Below are 21,897 nucleotides of genomic sequence, written 5' to 3'. Positions count from 1 at the left end.
TCCCTTCCCTTCCCTTCCCTTCCCTTCCCTTCCCTTCCCTTCCTTCCCCCTTTTGGCTCTGTGAATTGTGATTCAATTTCATATCTAATAGCCCTTCCCAAAGATTTTTTGTAGTTCTTCTGAGTTGAAGTGCTTAAAGACAATTACCATTAAAATGAAAGTTGTGGGAATCCCAATGTGTTAGCTGTCCACACCTATTTCTGGGAACTGGAAACCAGGGAAAGATAGCCCAAATAGATTGGGAAACAGGACCTGTGGGCTTGGTTGCATTCAGTATTAAAAAATTATTAATTGGGCATTTGCTTCATTTTTTGTGTCAACTGCAATAGCTGAGAGTTGGACTAGATGATCTTAGAGGCCTTGTCCAACCTATGATTCTATGGAAGATGCCTGAGCTAAAGCAGAAATAGCTTTCGTTGAACCAGCGTCCCATGATCCTTCCATATTTTTTGGTTATTGGACTTTAGCACGTGTCATGTTTTTTGATTTTTGTGTGTTTCTTCTTTTTAAACTTAGGCTTATCGTAAGCCAATTTTGTGTGTAAGAAATAGTTGGCATCTTGTTGCTGAACAATTTAATTCTGAACAGTGCTGTGATCTCATTTTATTGCTAGTCACAGCTGCTAATTAACCGTTTATGCTTCGTCTTTGACCCACTAAATTAAAAGCAAGCATCAAAATGAAAAAGCACCGTGGAGCTGCTGAATTCTTTCTGAAATGCAGATGCCACAGAAAGTTTGCCTTCAATAAGTCAGACACCCTCAACGTGGTGGGGTGGCTGTGACCGCGGCTCGTGCGCCTCGCAGTGCTTCCCCACCTTTCTCCCCTCATCTTCCCGCAGCTGATCTCTTGTGTCTGGGTTTTTGTTTTTATTATTTGTATCGCTGCAACCATGTCATTGAATCTGCGTTTTCTGAGCCCCTGTCTCATACTTCACATACTCTGCTGCAGACTGCTCGGAAACCGGAGCGGGATGGCTGCCTGCAGGCAGTGCAGGAATCCAGCTGCCCGCCTCCCAGCACCGCTCGTCTGCGTTCTGAGCACCCCGCCTGAAAGGCTCTGTAACAGTACAACTGGCTGATGGGGTAACAGTGACAATAAAGCATCAGATCAGATATCTTCCACTGCGCTGAGGAATTCTGCTTGCAAGTGATGAGATTTTGCAAACCAAGCCCTGATCTTGCTTGTTGCTCTGTGTCAGAGCACATCTAACCACATCAAGAGCAAGGAATTTCGATAGGATGAGAGGGAATGGCCTCAAGCTGTGCCAGAGGAGGTTCAGGTTGGACATCAGGAAACATTCTTTCTCCAAAGTAGCGGTGTTGCATTGGAACAGGCTGCCCAGGGTGTGGTGGAGTCACCTGGAGGTGTTCCAGAGCCCTGGAGATGTGGCACTGTGGGATGTGGTCAGTGAGCATGGGGGAATGGGTTGGGGTTGGGCTTGGTGTTCTTAGAGGTCTTCTCCAACCGTAATGATTCTATGAATTTCTCCTCCTGGTTTTTCGTCTCCTCCTTCAGGGATCATTATTTCTGGGCTCACAGCTGATGTTTTCAATGGGTTTTGACACTTATGTGCAGCATTGTTTTCAGGGTGAATAATGTGGAGGAGATGGCCAGTTTTCTGATCTGTCTGGTGGGAAAGCCAGCCACTTTTTGAAGAAGTGGAAATTGGTTTTGAGGCAAGGAACCAGCTTGAAATTGTGCTTGGGACCTCCTGTAAGAGCTTATGGCATGCCCTGGGCTTTCACACGCTCCTTGTCTTGTTCTGCATGTCACTGCAGAAGTGGATGGAAACATTCACAGGTCACAACCGGTACTTTCCCAGAGCCGATTTCCCAGTGAGAATACTGATATCAAGATGGGCAGTAAAACCATAAAATAATTTGTCCTAGTCCCTGTCTGAAACAGGCTGAAATCAGTAAAGAATGAGGGCATAAATTTGGTTCTGCTGAATGGAGGTTGCTTCATGTCCTTGGGCTACTGGGAGAACAACAGATCCTTTGTCCTTCCCCTGACCTTACAGATGGGTTGAGAAGTTTGGGAAGGTCCCAGAGGGAACAGCAGGGAGAAAGAAAGATGTTCTGTGCTCCTGCTGCTCTCTGGGTCATTGCTGGGCATGGTGGGGATGGGGCCTGAGCCAGTCGCACCATGGCTGCAGGACAGGCTTCTGTCCCAGGTTTACTGATATTCTTTGTTACACTTCATGTTTTTAAAGCCCTGCACAGCTTATGGTTCCACCCATATAATTCCTCTGCGGAATCGGATTTTGCAAACGAAGGCCCTGAGCTGGGTTTGCCAAAGAACCTTTGGCAGAGGGACCTTGGAGGGCCTCCGTGGGTGTTGGGATATCAGTAAGCTTGGGATGCCCGGAGACGTTTCTGTCCACTGCAGGGCTGGGGCCAGCAGCCAGCAGACAGCCAGGGACGTCCTGCTCTGCCAAGAAAAGCCAGCTCGCTCCAAATCGCAGGGTGTCCTATTTTTAGAGTTGAATGTAGTCATGCTGCGCTTTCTCACCAGCTTTGCTTATCTTTGCATTCCTCTGCTGAATGCGTTCAGCGTTCTCCCTGCCGAAGCAGGAGGAGCCGGGCGGAGGCAGGTGACTCAAATCTGAGGTTTGCTGATGCACCTGGTGGTGGGACCTGGGGCTCATCCTGGTCTGTACAGATCAGCAGAAGTGGAGAACATGCTGAACGCTGTTCCATAATATTCTGTTTCACTGTCCTCCTGCCCCACCACAGCTTCGCTGCGGGTGTTTGGCTCATGAGGGCAGATAGGGCCATGGTGTGGTGGAGTGGAGGCTGAGCAAGAGAGTTCTGTTGAGTTGAGGTCTTGGTTTGAGGAGCTGAACCCCAAAATGCTGTGTGGTGCTGGGATAAGGGATTGGGATGCAACTGGGGGCTTTCAGCCCCAGGGATGAATGCTCATTCCCTTTGCGGTTTTTCTGTGATCTTCCTGAGGATGCTGAAGTTGTGGTGGTGACTTCTGCTCAGGCTTCTCTGTAGGTTCTCTCCTGGTGACAAGGTGAAGTAAAACTGTTTTGTGTCTTTCCCCAGATGGAGTTCATTGGAGTAAGTCAGCTGTCATTCATCCACGACCTGGGACCAAAGGGCATGTGAGTTGTGAGCTGTTTTTTTTTATAAGCTATGGTTCACCAGGAACGTGGCTTTATAGTGTTCACATTCATGATTTTCCTTCCTCACTAACAACTTACTGGGGAATATTTTACCATATGGATATAAAAATGCATCAGTGTTGAGACAGAAGTGCTACCACTTTGGGAAATAGCCTCAGTGTGGGCTGCTTTGCAAGACGTGGGCTGCAGCTCACCAGCTGGGTCGTGGGGTTGCTTTCCTCCCCTCCCCCCAACCTGTCTGCCTGCATGTTTGTGTGCCTGTGCTGTGAAACACAGGGAAATGGTGGAAGCACCATCCGTGGAGGTGTTCCAGAGCTGTGGAGATGTGACACTGAGGGACGTGGGCAGTGGGCATGGTGGGATGGGTTGGGGTTGGGCTTGGTGGTCTTAGAGGTCTATTCCAACCTTAATGATTCTATGATTCTATGAAATGGGGCCATTTATTTCTTAAATCTGCATTGCTTCTTTTGGGGAGCTGTTTTTGCCCTTGTTGCAGCCTTTGGGGCAGAGGTGCAGGGCTGCTCGGGCCTGGCTGGAGGTGCCGGGAGCCATCCCTTGGGTGGACTCCGAAGGGTCGTGGTGGGCACCCAGGGTGAGCCCTGTCGCCTGTCCTGACCACATTTGTGTCCTTGCAGGGAAGGGCTGGTGATGAAGCGCTCCGGGGGCCACCGCATACCTGGCCTGAACTGCTGTGGCCAGGGCAGGATGTGCTACCGCTGGTCCAAGAGGTACTGCGCGCTGAGGGGTGGTGGAGCTGTGGGCTTTGCTCTCCTGTGCTTTGCTGCTCCCTGCGCCTGGAGGCTTCCCCATCCCTGGGGGCGTTCAAGGCCAGGTTGGATGGGGCCCTGAGCAGCCTGACCTACTGCCTGACTTGGTGGTTGGCAGCCCTGCATGCGGCGGGGGGCTGGAACTAGGTGGTCTTTGAGATCCCTTCCAACCCAAGCCATTCTATGGTTCTGTGATTCTATGATCTTAAAAGTTGCTGTGTTCTTGTGAAGAAGAGGTTCTATTTCTTTGTAGTCCTTCCAATATTACTTCAAACAGTTTTACAGAAGTTATCTATAGTGATTTCACAGGAGGTGACCTTCCAGGTCAAATCATTAAGTGCAGTGATGCTGCCAAGGAGGATTTGTTAAAATCCTACAAATGATTGTAGGAGGAACTTACACTCATGTCTGGCTTCTATTTCATGTATTTCTCAAATAGAGAATGCATTCTCAAATACATCCTCTAGATCTTGTTGGATAAAAGGAGGAAAGTAGTGAAATAGGGGAGAAATAAATTATGGGGTGTGCTGCCTATCTTCTCCCAGTAGTGTGCAGATGTAGTTTTGGCTGTTTTTCTCCCCTTTAAATGCTAGGATTGCATCAGGCTCCAAGACTCAGCTTTGCAATCACTTTTCAAAATGTGTTGGAAGCACTGTAAAACTGAACTGTGCCCATTTCCTACAGCTTTGCAAGTGTTTTGTCACCAGCCTGCACGGCCCGTCCTTGTCCTTCTCTCTTGCTAAATCACTCTCTTTTGTCTCTTTGGGTCATAATCTGCTTTACTGCCAGTGTTGGACTTTCCATACCCCAAATTGTTTCCCCTATTGTAGTAGCTTGGGCATGTTATGACCATGGTGCTATAGAGAGGGACATGGAGGAGGATGGCAGAGTGACACCATGAAGGTGCTTGGGTCCTCAGGCGTGGAGAGCTGCCTGGGAAAATCAGAAGTGCACACACTGGAAATTGTACCCATTAGGGACTGGGATTATGGGCCACTGGGGTGAGGAAGGGATAGTATTTTGGTACCAAATGAGGGGTGATGCTCAGACATCTCAGGGCACTGAAAGAGAAGGAAAATAATGGGATTTGGAAGTAGCTGGGGAGCTGGGACTGTTACTAAGGGTAGCAGAACTCACACGTTTTTGCGGTGCATTCTGTTGCTGTGTGTGTTTCTGCATGTGCACAAGAATTAGGCGGAGGTCTTGTGACAGAGACCTGTGTGGGACAGAGGGGGCCGGTTCCCCCAGCTACGCGGCACGGGGAGAAAAATTAGAAATACCATTCGCAGCAAAAACATATTTTTCCCAGAGTTGCCTTCAGGCTGTGGTATTTATGTAAAACCTGCGGGTCATCTTTCATCACGTGTTTCTAGCAGAGTGCCTGTTGCTTGGCAATAAAGGCTGTCCAGAATGCCTTGTTCATACAGTCTGGTAGGAGCGAAAGTGATGCTAGCTTCATAAACAAGGTGAGGCATTGGCACAGGCTGCCCAGGGAGCGGTGCTGGCACTGTCCCTGGAGGTGTTCCAGAGCCATGGGGATGTGGCACTGAGGGACATGGGCAGTGGGCGTAGTGGGATGGGTTGAGGTTGGGCTTGGGGATCTTAGAGGTCTTTTCCAACCTGAATGATTCTGTGGTAATTCATTTTGGAGATGTCAGGCAGTTCCAGTATTGCCTGTAGGTGGGGCGTGCAGCCTGAGTGGAGATTTGGGGTGAAAGGAGTCCTCCCTTCACCTGGCTGGGATGTGTGTGCGTCTCATTGGTTTTGTTATGTGAGATGCTGCCTTTCCAAAGACCTCTATAAAAAGTAGCATGCCTTTCGCTGTGGAAGTCTTTTATTGGATTCAGACTTATGACCTAAGCTCATAAAATGAGCACTTGGGCTTCTCTGCTCCCCTAACGACTACTTTTGGTTAAATGCTTTCCTTCCCCTGCTGAGTGATGCACCCTTGTTTGGAAAGCCTCCTCGCGTTACTGGGATATTCTGGCAGTGTTTGGGGGACGTGATGCCAAGCTCCTGTGCCCTGCAGGTGGCTGGTGGTGAAGGACTCCTTCCTGCTCTACATGAAACCAGACTCGGGGGCCATTTCCTTCGTCCTGCTGGTGGATAAGGAATTCAGCATCAAGATAGGCCGGAAAGAAACAGAAACAAAGTACGGCTTGCAGATAGACAATCTCTCTAGGTAAGAAATCCAGGCTTTAGCTAGACGCTTTTTTCTTTGCTTTTATTATTTTTAAGGAGTCAATGGCATCTCTCTTTTTTTATTATTGTCGGAGCAATGCTGATGTATTCCTTTGCAAACAAAACAAAGCCAAGTCTCTTGCTGCTCCTTTTCACGTAAATAGAACATGACTGACAGAGGTTCATCTAGCAATGTGCAGACAGGGAGAAGCAGCCCAATGAAAGCACCTTGCCCTGTGCGTCTCTCTTACAGGTCACTGATTTTGAAGTGCACCAGCTACAGGCATGCCCAGTGGTGGAGGCAGGGAATAGATGAGTTCATTCGGAAACACGGCAAGGACTTCCTCACTGAGCACCGCTTTGGGTCGTACGCGGCCGTGCAGGAGAACACGCTGGCCAAGTGGTGAGCTGGGAGGATGTGGGGGCTCTGGATGTAAACCCACAGTAGTGCAGGTGCTAATGACAACGCCTTCCTCTGGATGCTTCCTCTTCCAGAGCTTCCTCCTAGAGCAGCAGTGCTGCAGCCTGTCTTTCCTGTGCTCCTCTACTTCCATCCATCAGGTCCCGTCTCACAGCTCCTGCTGCTCAGATGGTTTTTTAAAGCCAAGCTAACACGCTACACCATCCTTTCCTGAGAGCCAAAACAGCTCGCACATCAAATGAAGCCCAAGGATATGGTGTGTGGTTGGCAGAAGTACCAAGTGGCACTTTGTAATCTCTTGTTATGCTGTTTCGTTAAGCTGCTAATAGCAGTGTGAAATTCCTACTGTGCGTCCTCCTAATTCTTGAAATTAGGTTTATGCTCAATTTTGAGAAGAGGACATTGACAGCATTAGCACAGAACCTGTTGGTCTTCAACTGTGAACTTCTTGTTTGATTAACGGGGAGGAAAAATAAATCCACATACTTCGTTTGGTTTTGCAGGTATGTAAATGCTAAGTGGTACTTTGAAGACGTTGCGAATGCCATGGAAGCTGCTAAAGAAGAAATCTTCATCACAGACTGGTGGTTCGTACTTGCATACTTGGGTTTTGACCAGCTGTCACCCTTGGGGCATTCCTGACAATGCCGCAGTGTCCGGCGGCCGTACAGTATGGCAGCTTGCCGTGCTGCCAGATGGTTTGGCAGCACACCCCAACAGCGTTGTGTTGGACTCAAAGGCCTTTTCAGGAGGGCTGGCAGCAAAAGCACATGATTGAAATCAACTGCTCGGTTGTCTCCTTCCAAGGAAAGGCCTGAAACTGCATGAAGGCACCGCCTGAATTGCATGTGTTTGAGTCGCTTCATCGGGAGCATAAAGTGCTGTGCAGCCAAGGGAATGGAGTGTTTTGGGGGGTTTAAGGGAACATGGGCACTCGGATACCACAGATTAGGGCAGTGCTCTTCCCATGTCATCCTGCACAGGAACTTGGGAAGAGGCAGCAGGGCAGGCTCCTGAGCTGCTGCTCAGCCATCCTCTCTGATGTTGGGCACATCACCATCTGTAAAATGAACCTCTTAGTACTTACCTACTGCCAGTAGGAAGTGGAGGGTTTAATTCTGAGGTGGCAGTTATTATGAGAAAACTAAATATAATGTTGACATCCACGAAGGCAAGCCTGCTTCCTGACATGGCCACAGGCAAACCCAATGCTCCTGTTGTTCCATGTGCAATGTCAGGTAGCGATGCAAGAGTATTGCGTTTCAGACCTTTTGTCTCTTAACATTTTGCTCAGTGACAGTCAATTACTAACACGCTGTGGAACTGCAAAACTTACCTGAAAATTGGAGTTTAAGGTAAAAAAGCTGTAGGCAGAAGCAAGATGCTTTAATCGAGCACAAGTTCCTCTGTGCTGTATGAAAGTAAAGGACCGGAATTCTGTTGCCTCACTTTGCAGGATTTAGACATGAATGCTTAACTCTTCCTTGTGACCCTTAAAGCTATGAGAGTCTAAAATGTCTCATTGCAATATCATCTCGCTTTGTCTTAAGGCAGAGAGGAAAATTGAGCCCAAATTTGTGCTATTCAGGCTGCCTAAGCTTCAGGAGAACAGAAATTGCACTGTTGTTTTTTAAATCTGCACATATCTTTCAATTCTCCCTTGGGGTTTTCTTTCATAGACAGAGTACAAGTCTCCCCATTTAGCCATTGCTGTAAAGTTTAGTCTCCTGGGTTGCTGAACACTAAGATGAATGTGCTGGACACGTCCCCTGTCCTCTGTGGTGCTCCATTACTTAAAAACAAAGAGCATGACATTGGAGAATGCATCCCAATGGGACGTGAGCCTTCACAGCCACTTGGATAAACTTCCTGATTTCTTTGCTTACCGAGCTGATGATCGAGGCCAATGCTCTGCTGGCGGGCTGCATACACTGTGTTTTTCCACCCCTTTGTTTCCGTAGGCTGAGCCCAGAGATCTTCATGAAGCGGCCCGTTGTTGAAGGGAATCGCTGGCGGCTGGACTGCATTCTCAAGCGGAAAGCTGTAAGTGAGCTCCGGCCTCTGCCCCACTGCACTGCAATCCCTGTGGCCCCACGGGGCCGTGCTGCGTCTGCCCTGGCCCTTCCCATGTGGAGATTGTGGCCACAGTGGTCTGGGTGCATTGCTGCAGAGAAGCGACATCGGGAAGGGGCTTCAGCATAGCGTGTAGCTCAGGATGAGTGGTGTTGTGCAGAAAAAGAGTGCCAACGCCAATGGCATCCTGTTCCCCAGAGCTGGGCCGTGGTGTTGAGCTTCTGAAGGAGGAGGTGATAAATGTGACTCAGACACTCCTGTTTGCATTGCTGTGTTATCCAAGCTAATAAATGCTTGTGTACAGTAAGCAAATGCTTCTTTTTTCTTCTGCTTTCATCTCTCTTGTTCTTCCTGGTGGAGCAGCTGAGACCTGCAGCTGACCTGTGTCTGTCCTGGCACTCCCTCTTGAGGACTCCTGTGTGACGCTCTGTGTGCTCACGCTCCTTTCTTTGTGCAGAGCCTTGAGATACTGGCAGAAAAAAAGGATCAGAGTGAGGGTTGTGTGAGCACAGGCTCCGTTCCCCTTGCCCACGCAGCCCGTGGCATTGGCTCTGCTGGAACTGGCACTTTGCCCCACGTGAGCAATGAGTCAGGACGGGAGGCACTGCCAGGGAGGTCCTGAGCATCGCTGTGTAAAAGGGCAGGAGTCCATGTGGACGTGCTCAGATACGCTTTGATTCCCTCCCCTTCCATGCTGCTCATCTCCATAGCCCTCACCCACCCCGTGCCCCTAGAACAGAGAGGGTTTTGTGCCTGACTTTGGTTGGTTTGGAAGTAGATAAATCGTTTTGGCAAATGGAACGTGGCCACAGGGCATGCTCACTGGAAGAATTTGGCTTTGTTTGCCATGACGGCATGGATTTTCCTGTGGCTATAAATACCTTGTAAAAGTGAGGAGTGTTTCGAGGTCAGCTCCTGGAAATACTTACCTGCCCTCACTTGCAGCATTCCTTGGCTTTGGCAGCTGGGGTCCGGCTGGGGATAAGGCCGGCTGGGATGCGTCTGCGGTGCTCCCTTGGAGAGCAAAACATCATCTGCAATTTAGAGACTGCCTAAGTCTGCTCTCGGTAGCAGCGTTGTGGAAACAGAAACTTAAAAGGCTGTGGAAAGGTTAGATGCTTTGTTTAAGCTATGCAAGATGTGAAGCTGAGCGGATTGATGGCAGGTGAAGTTGTCCCAGTGCGTGACCACCATCTGCCAAAGTCTGGGAAGTGCAGGGGAATTTTGCTGGTGCTTTAACGTAGATATGTCCTTAGAAATCCTCATGCAGATATCATTACAGCCACAAAAAGTGCCATCCTTTGAGTTGTGCTCACTGTATTACAAGAACTCGCCTAGCTCTACCAGCAGAAGCTGCTTGCTGGCATTCACCCTGGTGCATGTCCTTTGGGAGACATGTCTATATAAATGCACTGGTACTGTCCTGCACGTGCTGCTAACTGTAGGCAAGCCTCAGGGTGGTATCCACTGAAATACCTGTGTGTTTCTTTCTGTTTCTGACAGCAACAAGGCGTGCGAATTTTTGTAATGCTGTACAAAGAGGTGGAGCTGGCCTTAGGGATCAACAGTGAATATAGCAAGCGGACACTCATGCATCTCCATCCAAACATCAAGGTAATTGCGTGTCAGGCAGTCATGCAGAGGATATCTGCTCCATTTGCTGGTGTTGGCCCTCTGTGTATTTGGGTGTGAAGAGGAAGAGCAGTGGCTCCCGCTGTTACAGTGGACATAGTGTGTGAAGATGCACCCATACAGTGGTTACCACTTCTGAGCATGGCAACCTCATTTCTTTAGGTTGTAACTGAATGCGGAATAGCTTAGTTTAGAATTGCCAAAGCAGCTGTTCATCTAATTCATAAGAAACTTATTTCAGGTGACAAGTTAATGGGGTTACATCAAATGGAAAATTACAGTTTGAGAATGTTGTCTCATCAGCATTTCTGTTCATATGTCGATGATGACAGTCAACACTGGATGTTTACATTGCTGTCATAAATGAACATCATTGCGCTGTTATGTGCTGTTATGCAGCTGCTCTGCCACGGAGCAGAAAATGGATCGTGGATTGTGAACCAGCATCTAAGGCGAGATCCAGTACCTTGAAATCGGAGATATGTGTTTTAATAAGTGATGAACAAGCTGCTAAAATGATAGATTTATGATCACTTGATCAGCTGTAGTAGCGAAGCATTCATTCCCCATTGTATTCGCAGCAAGAAGGGCTGGTGTCACTGGAAGGTGGGCAGTGGCTGCCTGCAGGCTCTGCAGGTGAAGCCACAGGAAGTCAGCCTTACAGTTCTCCTCTGACATTAAAGATAAAACTGTGTACTGTGTGCTTAGATAGAGAAGTGACTTTGTCATAAACAAATGTCAAAAGAATGTCATAAACAAATGTCAGGCAACTTGATGATTTAAAAAAAACAACAAAACAGCTTCCCATTTCTCCTATGTAGTGACAACAACCGAAGAAGTGAGTCAGATCACCAATATGTTGTTTTCCTTTAGATCAGGTTCTTTAGATCCTCGTAGGAACGCAGCCGTGCTGTTGAAACGTGGCCTGTCCCAACAGCAGCAAGTCCCTTGCAGTAATCGCAGCTCTCTGTGCGGGACTCTGTCCTCAGGTGATGAGACACCCGGACCACGTGTCCTCCTCCGTGTACCTTTGGGCCCACCACGAGAAGCTCGTCATCGTGGACCAGTCGGTGGCCTTTGTGGGTGGCATCGACTTGGCATACGGCAGGTGGGATGACGACGAGCATCGCCTGACCGACGTGGGCAGCGTGAAGCGAATGGGAGCCATCAAGTCGGTGTCATCAGCCAACCTGGCGGTAAATGGGCTCAGTGGTGGCTGCGCTGGGCATCTGCCTGTTGGGTTTGCAGTGGGGATGAACAAGCTGCGTCCACTTCGCAGCACAGGGTCGGGTTCAGGAGGCTGAAGGTGGACTCATGGAATCATTAAGGTTGGAAGAGACCACTGAGATCGTGAAGTGAACAGTAATGGGAAGAAGGATCTGAGCATGAAATGGCTCCTTAGGGCTAGGTCTTGTCCAGCCCCTGGAGCTTGGAGTAGCGGTCACAATTTGCAGGCCATGTTCTTAATAAACTTAGCTACAAATGTACAGGAGGCACTTGGAGAGCACTCCGAACTTCAGGATGCTCAGACCCTGAGCACATGCATAGTTTGCTGAGTTTTTCTTCTAACCTGGGTCAGCATGCAACCAGATAGCTCTAAAACAATGTAGAGAGGTATCAGTGTGTGAGAATTACACAGGCAATAGTAATCCGGAGTGAACTGATGGGTAACTGGTTGAAGAACACACTGCTAGCTATGATTAATGGGCTTTCCTGTAATTAAAGGAGAAGGTACTCATACATCACCTGCAGCCGTGTCCTTTGTCTCTCCAGTCTGCAGCAGAGTCGTCTGAACACATCACCCCGCAGTCTCAAGCTTCATCCCCAGAAAGCCATTTGTTCCAGAAGAATGCTGATGATTTCCCAGACATATCAAAAATGAAAGGTATAGGAAAATCCAGGAAGTTTTCAAGGTTCACTATTTACAGACATCTCCATAGACACGGCATGCAGCATGCTGACAGCGTCAGCAGCATAGACAGTGAATCAAGTAAGTAATGTGCTGCATCCCTGCTAAACCCAAACGACATATATAAAGGCTGTGTGGAGGTGGGTGGTGGGTGTGCGTGCAGATTCACATAATTTCTGGGGTAATGTGCTCTTTGTAAAGAAGAAGAGTTGATTAATTCCGTAACTATCGGAATAATAATTATGTTTAGACAATATGTAAATGTGTGTTACTGCAAAGTACACAAGAGCAGTTGTAAGTGGATTTGCATTTAGTTAATTAGCAATTGTCAGATGTCGTGGTGCAGTGTATGTGGTGCCTAATGCTTATAATGTGGGAAAACTTTGTTCCTGCATGGGAGAACTGAGTCTTCTGTTTTTCAACTTGTATTTGTTACAAAAGGTAAAATGACTTCTGAACACGATTATCCCCTCTCATAGGCTTGTGTTACCTACACTCAAACCAGTTCACTTAAATGGAACTATTCCTGCTCACTAGAGAGGCCATTTGACAGCTGGATGTTTGAATGCAGCTTTTAATTCCCCACATAAAAAGCGACTTCCAAGCTAAAGTTACAGGGGTCGGTGTGGCATTCATTCCAGAATGGGGTTCTTCCTGGAGTCTCCCAGCAGAGCTTTCTCCTTCCCCTGGCTGGAGTGTAGCTGGGCTGGTTGCAGTCAGCTCCAGACGTATATTGAGGCAGCAAAGTCGTTGCAATCTGTTTAGTTTAAAACCAGCTGGGTGTGGAGTCCAGTTCTTTGCATACTGTCTCTTGTAGTTTCAGCAGATTGACGTTTCGTTTGAGCTCCTGTCATGTCAGGTGTCACCAGACTGGAGCAGGGAGCAGTGCAGCAGAAGTAGACATGCATTTTTGTCACGAATAGAGCATCTTCACTTTCTGCAGGTTGCTGTAGCCCCTTTAGGATTCAGCCAAACTTAATCCAGAGTTTAAAGCCCCGTCTGAGAATGTTCTATCACCTCCACAGTGAATCCAAAGGAGTTGTGCAGTTAGGAGCACTGAGCTGTTCTCGTCTCTGACTGACGACAAAAAGTGCTGTTGAAAGGGCTGTGTAAACACAGCACCTCATCTGGACGATGCTGAGTTTTGGTACTGAGTGAGGAGCAGTTCCTCAGCACCTTCCTCTAAGTGAGGCATTCATTGATAATTAGAAAATATTTATTGCAAAGTAGATGCATGTAAAAAGGATCAGACGCATTTGCTTCTCACGGGATCTCTACTATGGTCACCTCCTGCTCATTCACGAGTCAGGGTGCAGTCATCCAAGCTCAGCACAAGAAGTGTGTTTTGACCTGTCAGCACGTCCCATCCCTCCCCCCTGGAGAACACAACAACAACAACCAGTCATGCTGCTGACTACTGAAAGCTTTTTCTGCTAAGGGGTTTTCGTGGTTACGTGGCGATGCGGTTGGATTAGGAGAAGAATTCTGCTCTTGGCATGTTACTGTGTGATCGTCACGCTGGTTGATAGATTAGCTGAAGGCTGCTCTCAGGGTCAGGAAGCAATGCTAGTTAAATGTCTGTGGTATAGGCCAACACTGTTTTTTGTAGAAGGGGGGAAAGGTTCACCATCTCTCAGCGTGGGGGCTAGAAAGGAGATTCTGTTAGGAGAGGATACCTGTCTCCTGTCTATGTCATCGTAGGTCATTTTAAATCACTGTCAATTTGGAATTCTGGATCCGTTCACTCAACGTGTAAAATTGTATCAAAGGATGACACTGTTATTTGGAAAACGAAACAAAAACCCAAACCAAAATAACAACAAGTAAAGCAAACCACAATATTTAACGTGGAAACATGAACTTTCAAATCATTTCATTTTAGTTAATAAAGACTAGTTTATATTGCAGGAGATACACTCTGCTGTAGAGTCAAAATCATGACCCATCTAGCAGAGAAGTTGGAGTTAGTACTGTGAAACACATTATGTGGATGATGTAATTGATATTCTTGTACACACAGCTACTGAAGTCAGTGGGCTCCGACACGGTAACATTTAGGTAATTCTGGGGTAATTTTTTAGTCCAGTGTAGCAAGAATTCAGCATTTTATTCCCATAATGAACTAATATATACACAAAACCTGTCCTGATTGTGTAACAGATATTTAGATAGGGAGGAAGAAATACTAGCAGAAATACTAGGAAGAAAACAGCTTCGGCTGAGCAGGACTGGCAAGTGCCACCAATGCTGTTGCATGACGGTGAGCCTCTCACCAGCGCCGTGCAATGGACAGTCCTGATTTTGCAGCATGTGTTTTTTTTATTTTCTTTGCCTGTGACAGATAAAGGATCCATCCGCAGCTTGAAGACGGGTGTGGGCGAGCTGCTTGGGGAAACCAGGTTCTGGCATGGGAAAGACTATTGCAACTTCGTCTTTAAAGACTGGGTTCAGCTTGACAAACCTTTCGCTGGTAAGCGCCTTCGCTCGCTGGAAGCTGTGAAACTGCTTTGGTTTGGATGTTAGGAAGAAGCAGCAAAACTCCCTCTGAAAGGCCTTGGGCCAGAAAGCTTAGTGTGAGGATGGGGACACTGCAATTTTCCCCGTTCGCCTCCTTAATCTGAAGAGGTCCAAATATGCTTTCCTGTCCCACAGACTTCATTGACAGATACACCACCCCTAGGATGCCCTGGCATGACATCTCCTCCGTGGTGCACGGCAAAGCGGCGCGCGATGTGGCCCGGCACTTCATCCAGCGCTGGAACTTCACCAAGGTGGGTGGAGCACGTGTGCCTCATCCGTGTGCCCTCCACAGATGTGCTTTTTTATTTTTTTTTTGTCTTATATTGCTGTATTTCAATCTCCTTAAGGGCTTTTTTTTTTTTTCCTTTATTTCCCTGGGGCAGATCATGAAGCCCAAATACCGATCCCTGTCCTACCCATTCCTGCTGCCAAAATCACAGCAAACTGCAAACGAGTTGAAGTATCAGGTGCCTGATGCTGTTCATGCCACAGTCCAGGTGAGTGCTGATGGTCTCCTGCTTGAGTTCCCCGAAGAGCTTTTTTCATCTTTCTGGAAGGAAATCTCACTACAAACTCCCTGTAGAACTTAAATTTAGTAGGAGTCTTTCGTTTTATATTTATCATTTTGTAGCACAGGTGATCAACTCCTCAACTGCAATAAAATAATGCAGCTCTTTCAATAGAGATGTGATAATTTGTATCTCCAGCTTTGGACTGAGCAGCACGCGATGCTCAAGTTGTGGGAGCACCACAGCTTTGCATAGTGTGTTGTTTTCTGTTTTTCTGCTGCTCTTCCCCTAATGCCCATCCTTTGGGTTTGTGCTCTGGGTAGGCTGGTGGGTAGATGTTGGAAACAGAGTGTCTGTCACCAGTGTTCTCAGAGCTATCTCCCCAGCCCTCCAAGTCCTGTTCAGATGGGCAGTGTCCATTTGAAGCCCCATGTTAAGAGCAGTCTCATGACTGTTGCTTTCTGTGTTAAATTTCATCTGTGGGTCCTCATCTTCAGACCTGTGGGTCCTCTGCACTGGTGTGCACTCTGCCCACAGTCTTGTTTCTGACCATCATCCTCGTGATGGCAAAAATCTATTCATTTTAAACACTGTTAGCCGTATTTAGTGCAAATATTGAATGCGAGTTTTAACCAGCAGAAGCATGGACTTGTTAAAGAACACAAAGTCAAAGTCGTTATGCTGAAGCAGCAAGTCAGCAGGGTGTCTCTGTGGACAAAAGATGTGTGAAATGAGAGGGATTCAACCCAAACCAGGAAACATCCATGAGCTCACTGTTCAAAAGGAGCGGTCCACCCAGATGACAGCAGCGCCTGGGGACGCTTCATGAAGCAAGAAGCATTTGTCTGGGTTTGTGGGCTGCCGGGCATTGTCTGTGCCTGGCCATGTGGTGAGGGGTGGGCAGCACGGGGCTGTGTGACAACCCCGTGTCACGCAGATGGGTTTGGGTGTTTTACATCAAGTGCCAAAACACAGCTCGTGGCTTGTTGAGAAATGGTCTCGCTCCAGGCACCACTGTGCTTCTGTGTGGCTGCAGATACCTCCCCAGCTGTGTCTGTGACACCCGCTTATTTGGAAACTCTGCTCTCATGGAGGTGAGGGGGCTTGCTTCCCCAGAGCACACAAACCGTGAGACAAGGCTCAACTTTAAATGATGGGCTTTGCTGTAGCAAAGAAAAGGTTAAGCTCTAGTGATTACCAAGCTGGAAGCTGGGTTTGACTTGTGAATTATTCATTTGAAATACCTCTCTCATTTCTAATTGATGCTCAGTTGCAGCTTTTAGAGCCCTTTCAGGGTCCTGATACCGAATCCTTTGTTGGGACACCGGCCAAGCCTGTGCGATCCCACCTTGGTGCTGCTCGGAGACTGTGTGAGCAAATGTCAGAGCAGGACTCGCTGTCCTGGCGTCCCTGGGCATGAAGTGATTGCCAAAAATCTGGCTGACACTTTTCTTGTTTCTGAGCTTGTTTGCAAATCTGTCTTCAATTGTGGGCAGATCAGAGGCAGAGACAGCACAAAGGGTCCGTGGGGACTGCAGCGTTACTGCTGGTCTGAGCCACTGACCTGTCATCAACACGTTCTGACCTTGTTGGAGCGTCTGGCTTTGCTCTGCTTAGTCAGAGGGGAGCAGAAAAGTGTATTTTAGGGAGGGTTTGGAAGAAGGCAGGGTGAGCAGGGGGTGAGCACCGTGTGCATGGGAAGCAACGTGGAGGTGAGGGCTGGGAGGGGGGAACGCTGGGAGCAGCTCTAGGGGTGGTCGGGCACAATGCATCATCCGTCCACTCTCATTTGAACTTTTGGTCTTTGCTGACGATGGCAGTGCGGTTGCATACGGGTTTTGCAAGAGTCAGAAAGCCAAAGGCAGTGTCGGTTTGTTTCCATCTCTGTTTCCATTCCAGAGTTGGCGATTATCAGCCAAAGACAGCACTGCCGAAGACGCGTGGTGAGGCAATATCTGGTCCATGATGTAAACGCAACGAAGATTTAGTGCTCTGTCAATGACAAAAGCCTCTTTGAAGTCTGCAGGAGGGCCTGCATTGTTCAGGATTTATGCATTAGCTCTTAGCAAGCATAAAATTTATGACTCTTTTGTCTGTGAAAGAAGTTAAAGATGATGAGCCCAAGCACTTCACACTGCTGCTGTCTGTGGGGCTTGAGAGAGGAGAGAAAGGAGATGGGGACGCCAGCTCTTGGCAATGGCACTGTGGCCTTTTCTGCACAGCAAAAGAGTTTGGGTTTAAAGCAGTTCATTTAGAACACTCTGTCAGGACAGGACGGACTGCCTGGAGTGAGATGGAGCTGCACGATGCTGCCCTTGGTGGCCACAGAGGTCTCCTCCTGCCACGGCCTGTCCCTATGGCCGAGGAGCCATGCAGTGACTGGTGCTGGCCTCAGAATTGATCCGGGTTGAAAATGACATGCCTTTAATTAGAGGAGGGCCAAGCTGCAGCACCTTACCTCCAAGCCAGTATCTTCCATCGCTGCTTCTTCCCTCCCCACGTGCATAAGGCTAATGCAAAAGGGGATTTCCTTGTAGCCCTCCATCAGCAGAGACACTGCAGGGGGGTCCAGGTGGAGCCCCAAGGACTGGGATGCAGGCTGGGTTGTGGAAGAGCTGAATTCAAGGTTGTGCCCAACATCAGCTTTCTGAGTGATGCTGCTCTGAGATACGGTGACAATCCTTTAGCAATGGGCAACTTCATGTGCTGTGTGGAGAGGGCAGAGAGGAGGGAACAGCAGGGAAGGGCAGGTGGGCTGCACCCCGGGAAGCTGTGGGCCTGGAAGGGGATTGTTGGGTGGTGGTGGTTGTCATTAGCTGGGCAGGGAGAAGGAAAAGGTATGCACCGGAGGGATTTCCAGGAGAAACGAGGTTGAGCTCTGGAAGAGGGCAGGTTTTTGCACTTACTGACACAGATCCGTAGCATTTTCCTCTTGTCCTGTGTGTCAGTGGACTAGTGTGCTGCCGTGATGGCTCTTTTGTGATGCTCACAGCTATTGTTTCACTGCTTTTGTCTTGAAGATGTTTAAAGACAGAGGCTAACCAAGAGTAATTATTTCCCCTGAGCAAGTACCGACGTGTAATTAAAAGCCACATTTCCACCCAGGAGAACACAGCTCCGGGCATGCCCTGACTGCTGCTGTGCAGAGGATGTTTCTCATGTGGGTCTGGCTCTTTTGCAGGGAGAGAATGTGCCCCGGGGATCTTGCAGTATCTGCTTTAAAAGTTGATTTCCAGAAAAAAATAGAGAAGTTTGGGCAGTTGAACTGCTATGAATTTTCCAAGTCATCACAAATTCTTTCTTTTGCAAGAATATGGCTGAAGAAATAAATGACCTCAGGTGCACATGACAAGGCTGTGGCCAGCGTTATCAGGCTGACTGTGTAATTACACACTACCCAGCTGTGGGAAAATGCACTGACCCAACTGGAGACCTCAGCTTTACCAGAGAGGTTGCTGATTGGGTGTGCACCCCTAAAGCTTGGAAATTGGGGTTGTTTTAAAAACAGTTTCTTGTAAGACTAAGACCTTGAGCAAGAATGGGACTTCTGTGCTCCTAGTGATAGGTGCAGAGCTACTCAGCTGGGAGAGTAACAGCAATGGGACAGGGCAGTTTCCATCAAAGCATTATTAAGCATTAACCCCATTTTTGAGCTTCCTTTTCACTTATCCCAAATGCAGTGTGAAGGGGAAGTGTTGCACTTACTGCCTTACCTAGTGAAATCCCGCAGGGCAGCAGCGCCTCTCGGACAACGCAGCGCTGTGCCGTGCTGCTGGGGCAGAGGCAAAGTGTCGGTCTGTCCTTCCAGGTGATCCGCTCGGCTGCAGACTGGTCGGCCGGCATCAAGTACCACGAGGAGTCCATCCACGCCGCCTACGTCAACGTGATAGAGAACAGCAAGCACTACATCTACATCGAGGTGAGCGGAAGGGGGGGGGGGTTGGACAGCGGGGTCGTGGTGCTCCGAGCGTGGCGGGCAGCTGTCAGGGGGGCAGTTGTTGAGAGCTGGTCTTTTGGGATTTGGAGACTTGGGGATATTGGCACAGAATCTGAACTTTTGAGGCTGTTTCCACTGGCATCAGATCAAGGCGCTCGGTCTGAAAGAAGGCGTGCTCATATTTCTGTTTTTTGCTCATCTCTGGCAGTACGTGATAGTCGTTGTGCTTGCTCTTCCTGCAGAACCAGTTCTTTATTAGCTGTGCTGATGACAAAGTCGTCTGGAACAAGATCGGCGATGCGATTGCTCAGAGGATTCTTAAGGCTCACAGGTAACCTCTTCTTAACAAGGCGGTCAGAGTCTGCTGGCTGCATTTATGCAGTGTGGTTCAAAATAATATCGTAATGGACACGACTGTACAACAGCTCTTCCAGCACGGCGCCTATGTGGTCCAACATCTACGTGCTTTTACAGCAGTGAGATTCTTCAGTGGTTTCTATGCTACCAGGAAATGGTTTTCTGGACTTGCCCTGATGCATGTGTATATTTAATGATGTAACTTGTTTGAAAAGCAAGTCCTCTGTGCTTGCCAGAGGTCCCACCTTTGCGTATAGGCAGCCTGGTCTGTAGGGAGGACAAGCTGATGGATGAGAAGGTTAAACTGGGATGTGTGGCTTGTTTAATCCTCTCTGTAGTGAGGATTGCTTTTAAACTGGGGACGCAAACGCATTTTGAGAATTTGACTGCAGGGTTCAGCTGTTGTTGGAGGCTCTTTTTTCTGATAAGTGCTGGAGAATACTTACAACCCACTGCAAGGGGCTGCAGTTTGTGCTGGGATGGACACAGTCCAGCTGAATGTGAGATGCTCCTGTTACATGAGATGCCTGACCCCATGCTAACCTAAGTTCCACAGGCAGAGGCTTGTCTTTGCTCTGATCCTGAGCATCCTTGCTTAAGGTTGCTCTTTCAGAACTTATCTCAAAGATCTATGTATGTCATAATATAAAACAGCATCCCGGTGTTGCTGGGCCAGAAAGCTTCCTACACTTTCTTTCACGTGCTGTTTTTCCACGTACAGCTATAGGGAAGCGCTGATGGAAATTAAATAAACTCAGATCCTCTTTGTCTAAAACTATATAGGTGTAGTTACCTTCCTGAATGGCCAGTGTTCTGCTACTGCCCTGAGCTTTTCCCATCTTTTCTGGCGTTTCTGACTTCTTCAGGCCAGAATGGAGCAGGCACTTCTCATTAGATGTTGGGTTTCTTTCTGTTGTAGTGCCCAGCAGCAGAGATTGCAGAGCTGCTTTGTACCAGTAGCAGAGAGGCTTTGGGATGCTCAAACAAACTTTCACAGTTGCACAGGCAATCTGCAAAGAAAGTCTGAGCACAAACTACTGATGGCAGGTGGTGAAGAGCTGAACCTGGAAATACATTTCGCACTTTGCTCCCTTCAAGTTTGTATAGTGGCCTCGTGGTCAGAAACCAAACCAGTCAACACAGAGAAGGTGAGACCAAGCAGGAAGACTTGCAGGCTGATCTTTTCCCCATACGTGTCGCTGTAGGGAAAACAAGCGTTACCGAGTGTACGTGGTGATCCCACTGCTGCCTGGCTTCGAGGGTGACATCTCGACAGGCGGGGGCAACGCTCTGCAGGCCATCATGCACTTCAACTACAGGTACTGCGTGCTGGGGGCCACCCGAGACTGCACCATGACAGGGCCCCATGGCTTCAGCTGCAGTGCTGCACTGTGAGCAGGGTGCATTACCACAGGGGGAGGTCGCGACATCAGAGTGACTTGGGTTGGAAGGGGGACCTGGATCTCAGGCTGCCCAGGGCCCATCCGTGGCCTGGAGCACCCCCAGGGATGGGGCACCCACAGCTCTCTGGCAGCGGTGCCAGTGCATCCGTGTTTGCAATTTACCTTGCTTCAATATATGCTATTGCCTCGAGCTGCTGTGGCACTCAGAGCTGCTTAACTCCTTTCCAGGACCATGTGCCGAGGAGAAAATTCAATCCTGGGCCAGCTGAAGTCAGAAGGTAAGAGCTGGATTCCTTTCCTATATGGCCATGGGATGCTGCTTTTGGACAGATGCATCTGGAACCTGTAGCTCACGTTTTCCAGTTGCAGCATTATGCCGGGAGAGCTGCAGCTGTGCCAACCCCAGGCAGTGGGAACAGGCACATCAAAAGCCTCAGTGCAAAACAGCAGGCAGCAGGGCCCTATCTGCAGCTCCTGGCTGCACACAGCTCACTCTTCTTGCTGGTGTGTGCTGGTGTGGCCGAGTGATCGGGTTTGGGCTGAAGCATCAAGAGCAACCTCAGCTTCTGCAGCATCCCAGCAACCCAGAGGTTGTGTGAGCCTTGGCTGCCTTCAGCCTTGCATCTGGATGCAGCCCCATTCCGGAGGAGGGAAGGACCCCAGGAGGAGCGCAGCACAGTTCCAGCTGCTTATGTGTGTTGTAATCACGAGAGGCATCCCCGAACACTTGTTAGTTCCGGTGCTCTGTGCAAATCCGCGCTGCAGGCAACGACACTGGGACGTGTTTTCAGTACCATGCATGGGCAAAGCACTTGCTTATAGCCTTGCTGCAGAAAAGCAGGCTCAGGGTCCAGTTATTTTAAGGTTCCCATATCAGCTGGGAGTACTTGCATGCTGTGTGAGGGGGATTTGGGTCACCTTTCACCAAAGTGGAGCAGAGAGCCCACGGGTGGTTTTAAGGTCTGTTTTTAAAGAAACCTACTTCCAATCCCTGCTTGTGTGCTTTTGTAGCACACGATGTTAAAAGCAAGCGGTGCCATTCATATGGGGCTTTAC

At 48.7% G+C, this 21,897-nt stretch overlaps 1 protein-coding gene across 4 annotated transcripts in view; it reads left to right on the top strand.

Moving 5' to 3' along the window:
• PLD1 (phospholipase D1) overlaps positions 1-21,897 on the top strand; it is a 48,338-nt gene that overhangs the window by 19,969 nt on the left and 6,472 nt on the right. For all 4 annotated transcript variants that reach the window (XM_021395057.1, XM_021395055.1, XM_021395054.1 and 1 more), the window contains 16 exons: positions 3,053-3,111; positions 3,768-3,860; positions 5,929-6,081; positions 6,334-6,483; positions 7,005-7,088; positions 8,463-8,544; positions 10,078-10,188; positions 11,196-11,402; positions 11,980-12,196; positions 14,457-14,585; positions 14,768-14,886; positions 15,019-15,132; positions 18,953-19,063; positions 19,324-19,412; positions 20,644-20,757; positions 21,070-21,119. In XM_021395057.1, the coding sequence (XP_021250732.1) occupies positions 3,053-3,111; positions 3,768-3,860; positions 5,929-6,081; positions 6,334-6,483; positions 7,005-7,088; positions 8,463-8,544; positions 10,078-10,188; positions 11,196-11,402; positions 11,980-12,196; positions 14,457-14,585; positions 14,768-14,886; positions 15,019-15,132; positions 18,953-19,063; positions 19,324-19,412; positions 20,644-20,757; positions 21,070-21,119 (1,882 nt within the window). The remainder of the gene's footprint in view (positions 1-3,052; positions 3,112-3,767; positions 3,861-5,928; positions 6,082-6,333; positions 6,484-7,004; positions 7,089-8,462; positions 8,545-10,077; positions 10,189-11,195; positions 11,403-11,979; positions 12,197-14,456; positions 14,586-14,767; positions 14,887-15,018; positions 15,133-18,952; positions 19,064-19,323; positions 19,413-20,643; positions 20,758-21,069; positions 21,120-21,897) is intronic.

The sequence above is a fragment of the Numida meleagris genome, chromosome 4 (genome assembly GCF_002078875.1).
Source record: "Numida meleagris isolate 19003 breed g44 Domestic line chromosome 4, NumMel1.0, whole genome shotgun sequence".
In the NCBI taxonomy this organism is placed as follows: domain Eukaryota; kingdom Metazoa; phylum Chordata; class Aves; order Galliformes; family Numididae; genus Numida; species Numida meleagris.
This window is presented reverse-complemented; position numbering and strand designations above follow the sequence as displayed.